The following is a 15,602-nucleotide window of genomic DNA, read 5'->3' on the forward strand; positions in this document are numbered from 1 at the left end:
TGTCCCTGTCCCTCTGGCTGTGCCCTGTCCCGCAGATGTCCCCACTGTCCCCTGTCCCTCTGGCTGTCCCTGTCCCTCTGGCTGTCCCTGTCCCTCTGGCTGTCCCTGTCCCTCTGGATGTCCCCAGTGTCCCTGTCCCTCTGGCTGTCCCTGTCCCTCTGGCTGTCCCAGTGTCCCTGTCCCTCTGGATGTCCCCAGTGTCCCTGTGGATGTCCCCAGTGCCCCTCTGGCTGTCCCCAGTGTCCCTGTCCCTCTGGCTGTCCCTGTCCCTCTGGCTGTCCCCAGTGTCCCCGCGGATGTCCCCAGTGTCCCCGTCCCTCTGGCTGTCCCCAGTGTCCCTCTGGCTGTCCCCAGTGTCCCCGCGGATGTCCCCAGTGTCCCCGTCCCTCAGGTGCCAGCCAAGGCGCTGCCGCAGGCGCCGGGGAAGCAGTTTGTGGCGGTGACAGCGCGGGTGGCCGCGGTGACACTGGAGAAGGTGCTGCTGGTGTCCCTGCAGAGCGGCCACATCTTCGTGCAGACCGACAAACCCATCTACACCCCCGGCAGCACCGGTGAGCCGCACGGGGACACCGGGACATGGGGACATGGGGACATGGGGACAGCTGGGGACACGGGGGGACATGGGGACATGGGGACACCGGGGACACCGGGGACAGCTGGGGACATGGGGACATGGGGACAGCGGGGACACCGGGGGACACCGGGGACACGGGGACATGGGGACAGCGGGGACACCAGGGGACACCGGGGACATGGGGGACACCAGGGACAGCTGGGGACACCGGGGACATGGGGGGACAGCTGGGGACACGGGGGACACGGGGGGACATGGGCACATGGGGGACACCAGGGACAGCTGGGGACACCGGGGACATGGGGACACTGCGGGGGGACACCGGGGACAGCTGGGGACACTGCGGGGGGACAGCTGGGGACACCGGGGGACACTGCGGGGACACCGGGACACCGGGGACATGGGGACACGGGGGACACCAGGGACAGCTGGGGACAGCTGGGGACATGGGGGGACGCTGTGGGGACAGCTGGGGACACTGTGGAGACACTGGGGGACACTGCGGGGACACTGCTGGGACACTGCAGGGACAGGTGGGGACACCAGGGGACACTGCGGGGACACTGCAGGGACAGGTGGGGACAGCTGGGGACACGGGCGACACGGGGGGACACCGGGAACAGCTGGGGACACTACGGGGACACTGTGGGGACACCGGGGGACACCTGGGGACAGCTGGGGATACCATGGGGACACTGCGGGGACAGCTGGGGACACGGGGGGACACTGGGGGGACACCACGGGGACACTGCTGCGACACCGCAGGGACACTGCGGGGACACTGAAGGGACACTGCGGGGACACTGCGGGGACACTGTGGGGACATCAGGGGACACGGGGGGGACAGCTGGGAACACGGGGGGACACTGCGGGGACACTGCGGGGACACCTGGGGACACGGGGGACACTGGGGGGACACTGCGGTGACACTGTGGGGACACTGGGGGATACTGGGGGGACACTGGGGGCACACTGTGGGGACAGTGGGGGACACTGTGGGGACACCTGGGGACACCGCGGGGGTGGCGACACTGTGGGGATACCGAGGGGATGGGGACACTTTGGGGACACTGCAGGGACAGCTGGGGACACCAGGGGACAGTGGGGACACCAGGGGACACTGCGGGGACACTGTGGGGACACCACAGCTGTGGGGACACCTCGGGGTGCTGGGACACCGTGGGGGGTTGGGGACACTGAGGGGGGTTGGGGACACCTGGGGATGCTGGTGGCACCTCCCGGTGACACCTCGGGGTTGGGGACACCTGAGGATGCTGGTGGCACCTTGGGGTGGCACCTCAGGGTTGGGGACACCTGAGGATGCTGGTGGCACCTCCCGGTGACACCTCGGGGTTGGGGACACCTGGGGATGCTGGTGGCACCTCCCGGTGACACCTCGGGGTTGGGGACACCCAGGGATGCTGGTGGCACCTCCCGGTGACACCTCGGGGTTGGGGACACCTGAGGATGCTGGTGGCACCTTGGGGTGGCACCTCAGGGTTGGGGACACCTGAGGATGCTGGTGGCACCTCCCGGTGACACCTCGGGGTTGGGGACACCCAGGGATGCTGGTGGCACCTCCCGGTGACACCTCGGGGTTGGGGACACCCAGGGATGCTGGTGGCACCTCCCGGTGACACCTCGGGGTTGGGGACACCTCGGGGTGCTGGTGGCACCTCCCGGTGACACCTCGGGGTTGGGGACACCTCGGGGTGCTGGTGGCACCTCCCGGTGACACCTCGGGGTTGGGGACACCCCGGGGTGCTGTGTCACCCTTCTGTGACACCTCAGGGCGATGGTGGCACCTTGGGGTGCCACTGCCACCCATTTGGGGACCTCCCTGCGATGTCCCCAGCGGGACCCAGTGTCCCCGTCCTGTCCCTGCTCACCTTGTCCCCCGTGTCCCCTCTCAGTCCCCTGTGTCCCCTCCCAGTGCTGGACGTCCCCACGTTGTCCCCTCACCGTGTCCCCTGTGTCCCCTGTGTCCCCTCACTGTGTCCCCTCACCTTGTCCCAACACCTTGTCCCTTTTGTCCCCTCACCTTGTCCCCTCACCATGTCCCCTGTGTCCCCTCACCTTGTCCCCTGTGTCCCCTCACCGTGTCCCCTGTGTCCCCTGTGTCCCCTCACCTTGTCCCCTATGTCCCCTGTGTCCCCTCACCTTGTCCCCTATGTCCCCTCACCGTGTCCCCTGTGTCCCCTGTGTCCCCTGTGTCCCCTGTGTCCCCTCACCGTGTCCCCTGTGTCCCCTGTGTCCCCTCACCGTGTCCCCTGTGTCCCCTCACCTTGTCCCCTCACCTTGCCCCCTGTGTCCCCACCCTGTCCTTGTCCCCTCACCGTGTCCCCTGTGTCCCCTGTGTCCCCTGTGTCCCCTCACCTTGTCCCCTCACCGTGTCCCCTGTGTCCCCTCACCTTGTCCCCTCACCGTGTCCCCTGTGTCCCCTCACCGTGTCCCCTGTGTCCCCCGTGTCCCCCGTGTCCCCTGTGTCCCCTCACCGTGTCCCCTGTGTCCCCTGTGTCCCCTCACTGTGTCCCCTGTGTCCCCTCACCATGTCCCCTGTGTCCCCTGTGTCCCCTGTGTCCCCTCACCGTGTCCCCTGTGTCCCCTCACTGTGTCCCCTGTGTCCCCTGTGTCCCCTCACCATGTCCCCTGTGTCCCCTCACCGTGTCCCCTCTGTCCCCTGTGTCCCCTCACCATGTCCCCTGTGTCCCCTCTGTCCCCTCACCATGTCCCCTGTGTCCCCTCACCTTGTCCCCTGTGTCCCCTCACCGTGTCCCCTGTGTCCCCTGTGTCCCCTGTGTCCCCTCACCGTGTCCCTCTGTCCCCTCCCAGTCCTCTGCCGCCTCTTCACCGTGGGCCACCTCATGCAGCCGGTGGCCAAGACGGTCATCGTGGAGGTCAAGGTGAGTGCCCTGGGGTGACACAGGGGTGACACAGGGGGTGACACAGAGGTGACATGGGTGACACGGTGCCACCCGCGTGTCCCCTCAGACGCCCGACAACGTCATCATCAAACAAGTCCCGGTGTCGTCCCCGACCAAGAACGGGATCCTGTCCCTCAACCACAACCTGCCCGAGGTCGTCAGGTGGGTGCCACCGTCCCCCGTGGCGGCCCGGGGACACCCCCGCCGCTGTCACCCCCCTGCCACCCCCCTGTCACCTCCCTGTCCCCTCCCCCAGCTTGGGCACGTGGACGATTTCGGCCAAATTCGAGGATTCTCCGGATCAGGATTTCAGCGCCCAGTTCGAGGTCAAGGAATACGGTGGGTGAGGGGCGGCCTCGGGGACATCGGGGGCTGTCCCCAAGGGGTGGCGGTGTCACCGCGTCACCGCGTCACCGATGTCACCGCTGTCACCCCGCAGTGCTGCCGAGCTTCGAGGTGTCCCTGGTGCCGGAGGAGAAGTTCCTGTACATCGACCGCCAGGCGGATTTCAGGGTGTCCATCCTGGCCAGGTGACACCAAAATGTCCCTTCTTGGGGACAAAAGTGTCCCCTCCGGGGTCACGGCTGTCTGGGGGGCAGGGGACAGCTGGGCTGGGCTGGTGTCCCTGGGGGTGACACAGGGAGGGCGGAGGGGGACACGGGGTGACATGGGGACAATGGGGGTGGCAGGGAGGGGATGAGAGAGGGGTGACAGGATGGGGACATGGGGACAATGGGGGTGGCAGGGATGGGATGACAGAGGGGTGACACGGTGGCACAGTGACACAGTGACAGGGTGACAGGGTGACAGGGTGACCCCGTGGCACGGTGACAGGGTGACACAGTGGCACGGTGACACGGTGACATGGTGACAGGGTGACACAGTGGCACAGTGACAGGGTGACACAGTAACAGGGTGGCACGGTGACACAGTGACAGGGTGACACGGTGACATGGGCAGAGTAACACAGTGACTGGGTGACAGGGTGACATGGTGACACGGGGGCACAGTGACAGGGTGACAGGGTGACACGGTGGCACAGTGACACGGTGGCACAGTGACACAGTGACAGGGTGACAGAGTCACACGGTGGCACGGTGGCATGGTGACATGGTGACACAGTGACAGGGTGACATGATGACATGGTGACACGGTGACACAGTGACACAGTGACAGGGTGACACGGTGGCACAGTGACAGGGTCACACAGTGACACAGTGACAGGGTGACAGGGTGGCACGGTGACACAGTGACACAGTGACAGGGTGGCAGGGTGGCACGGTGACAGGGTGGCAGGGTGGCACGGTGACAGGCTGACAGGGTGACAGGGTGGCACGGTGGCTGTCCCCAGGTACCTGTACGGGAAGGACGTGGAGGGCGTGGCCTTTGTCCTCTTCGGGGTCATGGTGACAGGGTGGCAGGGTGACACGGTGACACGGTGACAGAGTCACACGGTCACACGGTGGCTGTCCCCAGGTACCTGTACGGGAAGGACGTGGAGGGCGTGGCCTTTGTCCTCTTCGGGGTCATGGTGACAGGGTGACATGGTGACACAGTGACACAGTGACAGGGTGGCAGGGTGACATGGTGACAGAGTCACACGGTCACACGGTGGCTGTCCCCAGGTACCTGTACGGGAAGGACGTGGAGGGCGTGGCCTTTGTCCTCTTCGGGGTCATGGTGGACGACGAGAAGAAGAGCATCCCCCAGTCCCTGCGGCGCGTCCCGGTGAGCCTGGCACTGCCACTGTCCCGGTCCCCAACGTGTCACCAGCCCTGTCACCAACCCTGTCACCAACCCTGTCACCAACCCTGTCCCGGTGAGCCTGGCACTGCCACTGTCCCTGTCCCCAATGTGTCACCAACTCTGTCACCAACCCTGATCCCAGCCCTGTCCCGGTGAGCCTGGGACTGCCACCGGCACTGGCACTGTCCCTGTCCCCAACCTGTCTGCAGCCCTGTCCCGGTGAGCCTGGCACTGCTACCGCCACTGGCACTGTCCCCAACCTGTCACTAACCCTGTCCCCAGCCCTGTCCCCAGCCCTGTCCCCAAGCCTATCCTAACCCTGTCCCCGTGTCCCCAGGCTCAGGACGGTGACCCCAAGGCCGTGCTGTCCCCAACCCTGTCCCCCTGCTTTCCCTAACCCTGTCCTAACCCTGTCCCTAACCCTGTCCCCATGGTGTCCCCAGGTGCAGGCCGGTAACGCCGACGCTCTGCTGTCCCCCTGCTGTCCCTAACCCTGTCCCCCACCCTGTCCCTAACCCTGTCCCCACGGTGTCCCCATGGTGTCCCCAGGTGCAGGCCGGTAACGCCGACACTCTGCTGTCCCCCTGCTGTCCCTAACCCTGTCCCTAACCCTGTCCCCCTGCTGTCCCCTGCTGTCCCCATGTCCCCAGGTGCAGGCCGGTAACGCCGACACTCTGCTGTCCCCCTGCTGTCCCTAACCCTGTCCCCCTGCTGTCCCCTGCTGTCCCCATGTCCCCAGGTGCAGGCCGGTAACGCCGACGCTCTGCTGTCCCCCTGCGGTCCCTAACCCTGTCCCTAACCCTGTCCCCAACCTGTCCCCACGGTGTCCCCAGGTGCAGGCCGGTAACGCCGCCGCTCTGCTGTCCCCCTGCTGTCCCTAACCCTGTCCCTAACCCTGTCCCCACGGTGTCCCCAGGTGCAGGCCGGTAACGCCGACACTCTGCTGTCCCCCTGCTGTCCCTAACCCTGTCCCCAACCCTGTCCCCACGGTGTCCCCAGGTGCAGGCCGGTAACGCCGACGCTCTGCTGTCCCCCTGCTGTCCCTAACCCTGTCCCCCTGCTGTCCCCCTGCTGTCCCTAACCCTGTCCCCACGGTGTCCCCAGGTGCAGGCCGGTAACGCCGACACTCTGCTGTTCCCCTGCTGTCCCTAACCCTGTCCCTAACCCTGTCCCCAACCTGTCCCCACGGTGTCCCCAGGTGCAGGCCGGTAACGCCGACGCTCTGCTGTCCATGGCTCACCTGCGCGAGCGCTTCCCCAACCCCCAGGAGCTGGTGGGACACTCCCTCTATGTCACTGTCACCGTCATCACCGAGTCAGGTCTGTGCGGGGACACGGGGGACACGGGGGGACACGGGGGGACAGGGACAGTGGGGGGACACGAGGGGACACGGGGGGACACGGGAGGACACGGGGGACAGGGACAGCAGGGGGACACAGGGGACAGGGACAGTGGGGGGACACAGGGGGACACGGGGGGACATGGGGGACACGGGGGGACATGGGGGACAGGGACAACGGGGGGACACGGGGGGACACGGGGGGACACGGGAGGACACGGGGGACAGGGACGGGGGGGACACGGGGGACAGCAGGGGGACACAGGGGACAGGGACATGGGGGAGGCAGGGAAAGTGGGGGGACATGGGGGACAGGGACAGCGGGGGGACACAGGGGACAGGGACAGCGGGGAGGCATGGGGGGACATGGGGGTACATGGGGGGACAGGGAAGGTAAGGGGACAGTGGGGGGACATAGGGGGACATGAGGGGACAGGGACAGCAGGGGGATACAAGGGGACAAGGGGGGACAGGGACAGTGGGGGGACACGGGGGGACAGGGACAGTGGGGGGACAGGGACAGTGGGGGGACACGAGGGGACACGGGGGGACAGGGACAGTGGGGGGAGAGGGACAGCGGGGGGACACAGGGGGACACGAGGGGACACGGGGGGACACGGGGGGACAGGGACAGTGGGGGAACAGGGACAGCAGGGGGACACGAGGGGACACAGGGGGACAGGGACAGTGGGGGGACATGAGAGGACACGGGGGGACAGGGACGGTGGGGGGACACGAGGGGACACGGGGGGACAGGGACAGTGGGGGGACACGAGGGGACTCTGAAGCAGACGGAGAGGATGCAGGAGACAGGGTAGGATGAGGAGATGGGGACACCTGGGGTGGGGACAGGGACCCAGGTGACATGGCCACCACGGTGTCCCCACAGGCAGTGACATGGAAGGTGGCATGGGGACAGTGAGGGGACAGGGACAGTGAGGATGGGGGGACACCTGAGATGGGGACAGGGACCCAGGTGACATGGCCACGGCGGTGTCCCTACATGCAGTGACATGGAGAGTGGCAGGGGGACAGTGAGGGGACAGGGACAGCGAGGATGGGGGGACACCTGGGACAGGGACCACAGGTGACATGGCCACTGTGATGTCCCCATAAGCAGTGACACGGAAGGTGGCACGGGGACAGTGAGGGGACAGGGATGGTGAGGATGGGGGGACACCTGAGATGGGGACAGGGACCCAGGTGACACGGCCACCGTGATGTCCCCATAGGCAGTGACATGGAGAGTGGCACGGGGACAGTGAGGGGACAGGGACAGCAAGGATGGGGGGACACCTGGGGTGGGGACAGGGACCGGAGGTGACACGGCCACCGCAGTGTCCCCACAGGCAGTGACATGGAGAGTGGCAGGGGGACAGTGAGGGGACAGGGACAGCGAGGATGGGGGGGACACCTGGGACTGGTCACCCAGGTGACACGGCCACCGTGATGTCCCCACATGGAGAGTGGCAGGGGGACAGTGAGGGGACAGGGACAGCGAGGATGGGGAGACACCTGAGATGGGGACAGGGACCGGAGGTGACACGGCCACGGCGGTGTCCCCACAGGCAGTGACATGGAAGGTGGCACAGGGACATAGAGGGGACAGGGACAGCGAGGATGGGGGGGCACCTGGGGTGGGGACAGGGACCCAGGTGACATGGCCACCATGGTGTCCCCACAGGCAGTGACATGGAAGGTGGCAGGGGGACAGTGAGGGGACAGGGACAGCGAGGATGGGGGGACACCTGGGACAGGGACCAGAGGTGACATGGCCACCGTGATGTCCCCATAGGCAGTGACATGGAGAGTGGCAGGGGGACAGCGAGGGGACAGGGACAGCGAGGATGGGGGAACACCTGAGATGGGGACAGGGACCCCAGGTGACACGGCTGCCATGATGTCCCCAACACAGTGATGGGGGATGTGGATGGGGTGACACCGGGGATGGGGACAGGGACCGGAGGTGACACGGCCACCACAGTGTCCCCACAGGCAGTGACATGGTGGAGGCCCAGCTTGGTGACATCAAGATCGTGACGTCGCCCTACAGCATCCACTTCACCCACACCCCCAAGTACTTCAAGCCGGGGATGCCCTTTGACCTCATGGTTGGTGACACCTTGGGGACAGCGGTGGCCCAGGGGGGTGGCACGGGACCCTCGGGGTGTCCTGAGATGGGGACAGGGCACAGCTGGGGGCGGAGGAGAAGCTGGTCCCTGGGTGATGTCCCTGTGTCACCTGAGAGGGGCTGGGGACCGTGGGCTGTCCCTGTGGCACTGGGGTGGCACTTCCGGTGCCAGTGTCCCTTTGCAGTGCCACCACCCCTTCCCGGTGTCACCACCCCTTCCCGGTGTCCCCTCCCAGTGCCACCACCCCTTCCTGGTGTCACCACCCCTTCCCGGTGTCCCCTCCCAGTGCCACCACCCCTTCCCGGTGTCACCACCCTTTCCCAGTGTCCCCTCCTGGTGCCACCACCCCTTCCTGGTGCCATCACCCCTTCTCAGGGTCCCTTTGCAGTGCCACCACCCCTTCCCGGTGCCACCACCCCTTCCCAGTGTCCCTTCCCGGTGCCACCTCCCCTTCCCAGTGTCCCTTAGTGCCACCACCCTTTCCCAGTGTCCCTTCCTGGTGCCACCACCCCTTCCCAGTGCCACCATCCCTTCCCAGTGCCACCACCCCTTCTCAGTGTCCCTTAGTGCCACCACCCATTCCCAGTGTCCCTTAGTGCCACCATCCCTTCCCAGTGCCACCACCCCTTCCCAGTGTCCCTTAGTGCCACCACCCATTCCCAGTGTCCCCTCTCAGTGCCACCACCCCTTCCCAGTGTTCCTTCCAAGTGCCACCACCCCTTCCCAATGTGCCACCACCCCTTCCCAGTGTTCCTTCCAAGTGCCACCACCCCTTCCCCAGTGCCACCACCCCTTCCCGGTGCCACCACCCCTTCCCAGTGTCCCCTCCCAGTGCCACCACCCCCTCCCAGTGTCTCTTCCTGGTGCCACCACCCCTTCTCAGTGTCCCTTAGTGCCACCACCCCTTCCCAGTGTCCCTTCCTGGTGCCACCACCCCTTCCCAGTGCCACCACCCCTTTCCAATGTCCATTCCCAGTGCCATCACCCCTTCCTGGTGCCACCACCACTTCTCAGTGTCCCTTCCTGGTGCCACCACCCCTTCCCAGTGCCACCACCCCTTCCCAGTGTCCCTTCCCAGTGCCATCACCCCTTCCTGGTGCCACCACCACTTCTCAGTGTCCCCTCCCAGTGCCACCACCCCTTCCCAGTGTCCCTTAGTGCCACCACCCCTTCCCAGTGCCACCACCCTTTCCCAGTGTCCCTTAGTGCCACCACCCCTTCCCAGTGTCCCTTAGTGCCACCACCCCTTCCCAGTGTCCCTTCCCCCACTCCACGTCCCCCCGTAACGTCCCCCCGTCCCCCGCTGTCCCCTGCAGGTTTATGTCACCAACCCCGACGGGTCCCCGGCGCCGCGTGTCACCGTCCAGGCCGATGGCTTCCAGGGCCAGGTGTCCACCCAGCGCGATGGCACGGCCAGGCTGGTCCTCAACATGCCGGCCAACAGGGACAGCGTCCCCGTCACCGTGAGTGGGGACACCGCTGTCACCGCACCGGGGGGGCCCGGGGTGGGGGAGGTGACCAGGGGGGTCGGGGTGGCTGAGGTGGCCAGAGTGACCAAGGACCAGGGAGCTGTGGTGGTCAAGAGTGACCAAGGACTGGGGGGTTGGGTGGTTGAGGTGGCCGGAGTGACCCATGGGTCAGGACAGCAGGACTGGACATCTGTGATGGTCACTGGACTGTGGTGGTCAAGAGTGACCAAGGACCGGGGGGTTGGGGTGGCTAAGGTGGCCGGAGTGACCAAGGACCGGGGGGTTGGGGTGGCCGGAGTGACCAAGGACCAGGGAGCTGAGGTGGCCGGAGTGACCAAGGACTGGGGGTTGGGATGGCCAGAGTGACCAAGGACCAGGGGTTGGAGTGGCCGGAGTGACCAAGGACCGGGGGGTTGGGGTGGCTGAGGTGGCCGGAGTGACCAAGGACCGGGGGGTTGGGGTGGCTGAGGTGGCCGGAGTGACCAAGGACTGGGGGGTTGGGGTGGCTGAGGTGGCTGGAGTGACCAAGGACTGGGGGATTGAGGTGGCTGAGGTGGACGGAGTGACCCGTGGGTGTGGTGACCAAGGGTCAGGACAGCAGGACATCCATGATGGTCACTGGACTGTGGTGGTCAAGAGTGACCAAGGACCAGGGGTTGAGGTGGCTGAGGTGGCCGGAGTGACCAAGGACTGGGGGGTTGGGGTGGCTGGAGTGACCAAGGACCTGGGGGTTGGGGTGGCTGAGGTGGCCGGAGTGACCAAGGACTGGGGGGTTGGGTGGCTGAGGTGGCCGGAGTGACCAAGGACCAGGGAGCTGAGGTGGTCAAGAGTGACCAAGGACCACGGGGTTGAGGTGGCCGGAGTGACCAAGGACCGGGGGGTTGGGGTGGCCGGAGTGACCAAGGACCGGGGGGTTGGGTGGCTGAGGTGGCCAGAGTGACCCATGGGTAAGGACAGCAGGACTGGACATCCATGATGGTCACTGGACTGTGGTGGTCAAGAGTGACCAAGGACTGGGTGGCTGAGGTGGCCGGAGTGACCAAGGACCGGGGGCTTGGGGTGGCTGAGGTGGCCGGAGTGACCAAGGACTGGGGAGCTGAGGTGGCTGAGATGGCCAGAGTGACCCATGGGTGTGATGACCAAGGCTCAGGACAGCAGGACTGGACATCCATGATGGTCACTGGACCATCCATCCACTGGACTGGGGTGGTCAAGATGTCCAGAATGACCAAGGACCGGGGGGTTGGGGTGGCTGAGGTGGCCGGAGTGACCCATGGGTGTGATGACCAAGGGTCAGGACAGCAGGACTGGGGCACCTCTGTGGTGGCCAAGACCTCTATGGAACCTCTGTGGTGGCAAAAACCACCGTGATGGCCAAGACCTGCATGGTGGCCAAAACCTCTATGGAGCATCTATGGTGGCCAAGACCTCCATGATGGCCAAGCCCTCCATGATGGCCAAGCCCTTTATGGTGGCCAAGCCCTCCATGATGGCCAAGACCTCTCTTGTGGCCAAGACCACCATGATGGCCAAGACCTCTGTGGTGGTCAAGACCTCTATGGAACCTCTATGGTGGCCAAGTCTTCCATGACGGCCAAGCCCTCCCTGATGGCCAAGACCTTTATGGTGGCCAAAACCACCATGATGGCCAATTCCTTTATGGTGGCCAAGACCACCATGATGGCCAATTCCTTTATGGTGGCCAAGACCACCATGATGGCCAAGACCTCCAAGATGGCCAAATCCTTTATGGTGGCCAAGACCTCTATGGCGGCCAAAACCACCAAGATGGCCAAGACCTCTGTGGTGGCCCAGATCACCATGATGGCCAAGACCACCATGATGGCCAAAACCACAATGATGGCCAAGCCCTCCCTGATGGCCAAGACCACCATGATAGCCAAGCCCTCCATGATGGCTAAAACCACCAAGACAGCCAAGACCACCATGATGGCCAAGACCTCTCTGGTGGCCAAGACCACCATGATGGCCAAGCCCTCCATGATGGCCAAGACCACCAAGATGGCCAAGCCCTCCATGATGGCCAAGACCACCATGATGGCCAAAACCACCATGATGGCCAAAACCTCCATGGTGGCCAAAACCACCAAGATGGCCAAACCCTCCGTGATGGCCAAGACCACCATGATGGCCAAGACCTCTCTGGTGGCCAAGACCACCAAGATGGCCAAGCCCTCCATGATGGCCAAGACCACCATGATGGCCAAAACCACCAAGATGGCCAAACCCTCCATGATGGCCAAGCCCTGCATGATGGCCAATTCCTTTATGGTGGCCAAGACCACCATGGTGGCCAATCCCTCCATGATGGCCAAGACCTCCATGATGGCCAAGACCTCCATGATGGCCAAGACCTTTATGGTGGCCACGACCACCATGGTGGCCAAGCCCTCCATGATGGCCAAGACCACCATGATGGCCAAGTCCTTTATGGTGGCCAAGACCACCATGGTGGCCAAAACCGCCAGGATGGCCAAGACCACCATGATGCCCAAGACCTTTATGGTGGCCAAGCCCTCCATGATGGCCAAGTCATTTAGGGTGGCCAAGACCACCATGATGGCCAAGCCTTCCATGATGGCCAAGCTCACCATGATGGCCAAGCCCTCCATGATGGCCAAGACCTTTATGGTGGCCAAAACCACTATGATGGCCAATTCCTTTATGGTGGCCAAGACCACCATGATGGGCAAGACCACCAAGACGGCCAAGACCTCTCTGGTGGCCGAGACCACCATGGTGGCCAATTCCTTTACAGTGGCCAAGACCACCATGGTGGCCAAGCCCTACATGATGGCCAAAACCACCATGGTGGCCAATTCCTTTACAGTGGCCAAGACCTCTCTGGTGGCCAAGCCCTCCACGCTGACCCCACCCCGACCCACGCCCCTCCCCGCTGACCGAGTGCCACCGTGTCACCTGTCGCAGGTGCGCACGGCCCAGGCGGGGCTGCCCCCGGAGCGCCAGGCCTCGCGGCAGATGACGGCCGAGGCCTATCGCAGCCAGGCCGGCTCGGGCAACTTCCTGCACCTGGCGGTGGCCGCCACCGAGCTGCAGCCCGGGGACAACCTGGCCGTCAACTTCCACCTCAAGACCAGCAACAACGACGTCCGCAACTCCGTCCCCTTCTTCACCTACCTGGTGGGTACCCCTCTATTGGAATAATATTCCAATATTACCGGGTGGAACGTGTCTGGGCTCGTCCGGCCCGCGCTGCTCGGCCAAAGGCAGCTGCTGTGGTTTTCACCACAGAGATCCCTCTGGCTAGCTAGGAGTTGCAGCTGGACACTGAGAACAAGTCCAGGCTGGTAGGAACTCAGCTTTACCTCGGGTGAAAGTCCTTAGGCTAGGTGAAGAACGAAAGGAGAGGATTCTACCGCAGGGTTTAATCCAGAGTTTTATTCCAAGGTCACAGATCTCTGAATATGGTAACAGCTACAGTAGAATCCCCCCGCATGGTCCCCAGGTCCTTTTAAGCTCAGGTCCATGGTCTCCAGGTCTTTTTAAGCTCAGGTCCATGGTCTCCAGGTCCTTTTAAGCTCAGGTCCATGGTCTCCAGGTCTTTTTAAGCTCAGGTCCATGGTCTCCAGGTCCTTTTAAGCTCAGGGGGAGGGGGAGGGGAGAGGATAGGTGAGCTACCAACCAGGTGGGAGAGGGCGAGCCTCAGGGGACAATGACACTCGGACAAGCCAATGGCCCAGGGCTGAGAGGCATCTTTTGAACTTCTGCCAATCACACGACGCCCTTACTGGAATGTTAAGTTTGATGGACATCACTTCGGAAGAGAAAGGGGGAGGGGAACAGGAAAGCTCTACCTGGGAAAGGACTGGGAGTCTGAAACGGGAGATTGCAGCACACCACAACACCCCTGCTCCGTCGGCGGCGCCCCCGCCGTGACCGCCTGGACGTCCGGGTGGCCACCAAGCTCGGCTCCCTCGCAGATCATGACCAAGGGGCGCATCCTCCGGGCCGGCCGGCAGCGGCGCGAGGCCGGCCAGAGCTTGGTGACCATGACGCTGCCGGTGACGGCCGAGCTCATCCCGTCCTTCCGCATCGTGGCCTACTACTACGTCATGCCCGGCGAGATCGTGGCCGACTCCGTCTGGGTGGACGTCAAGGACACCTGCATGGGCTCCGTCAGTGTCCCCCCACCGCGGTCCCTGCGTGGCCAAGGGGGTCTTGGGGACGTTGGATGGGCCTTGGTGGTGGCTGGAGCGGGCTTTGGGGTGGCCCTTGAGGGGTTTGGGGGGTCCTTGAGGGGTTTGGGGGGTCCTTGAGAGGTTTGGAAGGCCCTTGAGGGATCTTGGAGGTCCTTAATGGGTTTCGGGGTCCTTGGAGGGGTTTGGGGGGGATCCTTGAGGGGTTTGGGGCTCCTTGAGGGGTCTTGGAGGTCCATGAGGGGTTTGGGAAGCCTTGGAGGTGTTTGGGGGAGTCTTTGAGGGGTTTGGGAGGTCCTTGAGGGGTTTGGGGGGTCCTTGAGGTGTTTGGGGGGGTCCTTGAGGGGTTTGGGAGGTCCTTGAGGGGTTTGGGAGGTCCTTGAGGGGGTTGGGGTTCCTTAAGGGGTTGGGGGGTCCTTGAGGGATCTGGGAGGTCCTTGAGGGGTTTGGGAGGTCCTTGAGAGGTTTAGGAGGTCCTTGAGGGGTTTGGGGGGTCCTTGAGGGGTTTGGGGGGTCCTTTTGGACGTCAAGGACACCTGCATGGGCTCCGTCAGTGTCCCCCACCACCGCGGTCCCTGCGTGGCCAAGGGGGTCTTGGGGACGTTGGATGGGCCTTGGTGGTGGCTGGAGCGGTCTTTGGGGTGGCCCTTGAGGGGTTTGGGGGGTCCTTGAGGGGTTTGGGAGGTCCTTGAGGGGTTTCGGGGGTCCTTAAGGGGTTTGGGGGTCCTTGAGGGATCTGGGAGGTCCTTGAGGGGTTTGGGGGGTCCTTGAGGGGTTTGGGGGGTCCTTGAGGGGTTTGGGGTCCTTGAGGTGTTTGGGGTCCTTGAGGGGTTTGCGGGGTCCTTGAGAGGTTTGGGGGGGTCCTTGAGGGACCTGAGAGGTCCTTGAGGTGTTTGGGGGGTCCTTGAGGTGTTTGGGGGGTCCTTGAGGTGTTTGGGGGGTCCTTGAGGTGTTTGGGGGGTCCTTGAGGGGTTTGGGAGGTCCTTTTGGATGTCAAGGACACCTGCATGGGCTCCGTCAGTGTCCCCCCACCGCGGTCCCTGCGTGGCCAAGGGGGTCTTGGGGACCTTGGATGGGCCTTGGTGGCGGCTGGAGCGGTCTTTGGGGTGGCCTTGAGGGGTTTGGGAGGTCCTTGAGGGGTTTGGGGGGTCCTTGAGGGGTTTGGGAGGTCCTTGAGGGGTTTGGGGGGTCCTTGAGGGGTTTGGGAGGTCCTTGAGGTGTTTGGGAGGTTCTTGAGGGG

The 15,602-nt window shown here is 64.4% G+C and overlaps 1 protein-coding gene across 1 annotated transcript in view; it reads left to right on the forward strand.

The window, feature by feature from the left end:
• The window catches only part of LOC311164426 (A.superbus venom factor 1-like), a 64,012-nt gene that overhangs the window by 4,943 nt on the left and 43,467 nt on the right, over positions 1-15,602 (forward strand). The window contains exons 3-13 of the mRNA XM_084223880.1: positions 392-551; positions 3,407-3,477; positions 3,566-3,660; positions 3,755-3,837; positions 3,938-4,028; positions 5,124-5,226; positions 6,443-6,563; positions 8,579-8,694; positions 10,032-10,178; positions 13,134-13,346; positions 14,147-14,341. Of these exons, the coding sequence (XP_084080006.1) occupies positions 392-551; positions 3,407-3,477; positions 3,566-3,660; positions 3,755-3,837; positions 3,938-4,028; positions 5,124-5,226; positions 6,443-6,563; positions 8,579-8,694; positions 10,032-10,178; positions 13,134-13,346; positions 14,147-14,341 (1,395 nt within the window). The remainder of the gene's footprint in view (positions 1-391; positions 552-3,406; positions 3,478-3,565; positions 3,661-3,754; positions 3,838-3,937; positions 4,029-5,123; positions 5,227-6,442; positions 6,564-8,578; positions 8,695-10,031; positions 10,179-13,133; positions 13,347-14,146; positions 14,342-15,602) is intronic.

Source organism: Fringilla coelebs (assembly GCF_963513975.1).
Source record: "Fringilla coelebs genome assembly, chromosome: 32".
Classification (NCBI taxonomy): domain Eukaryota; kingdom Metazoa; phylum Chordata; class Aves; order Passeriformes; family Fringillidae; genus Fringilla; species Fringilla coelebs.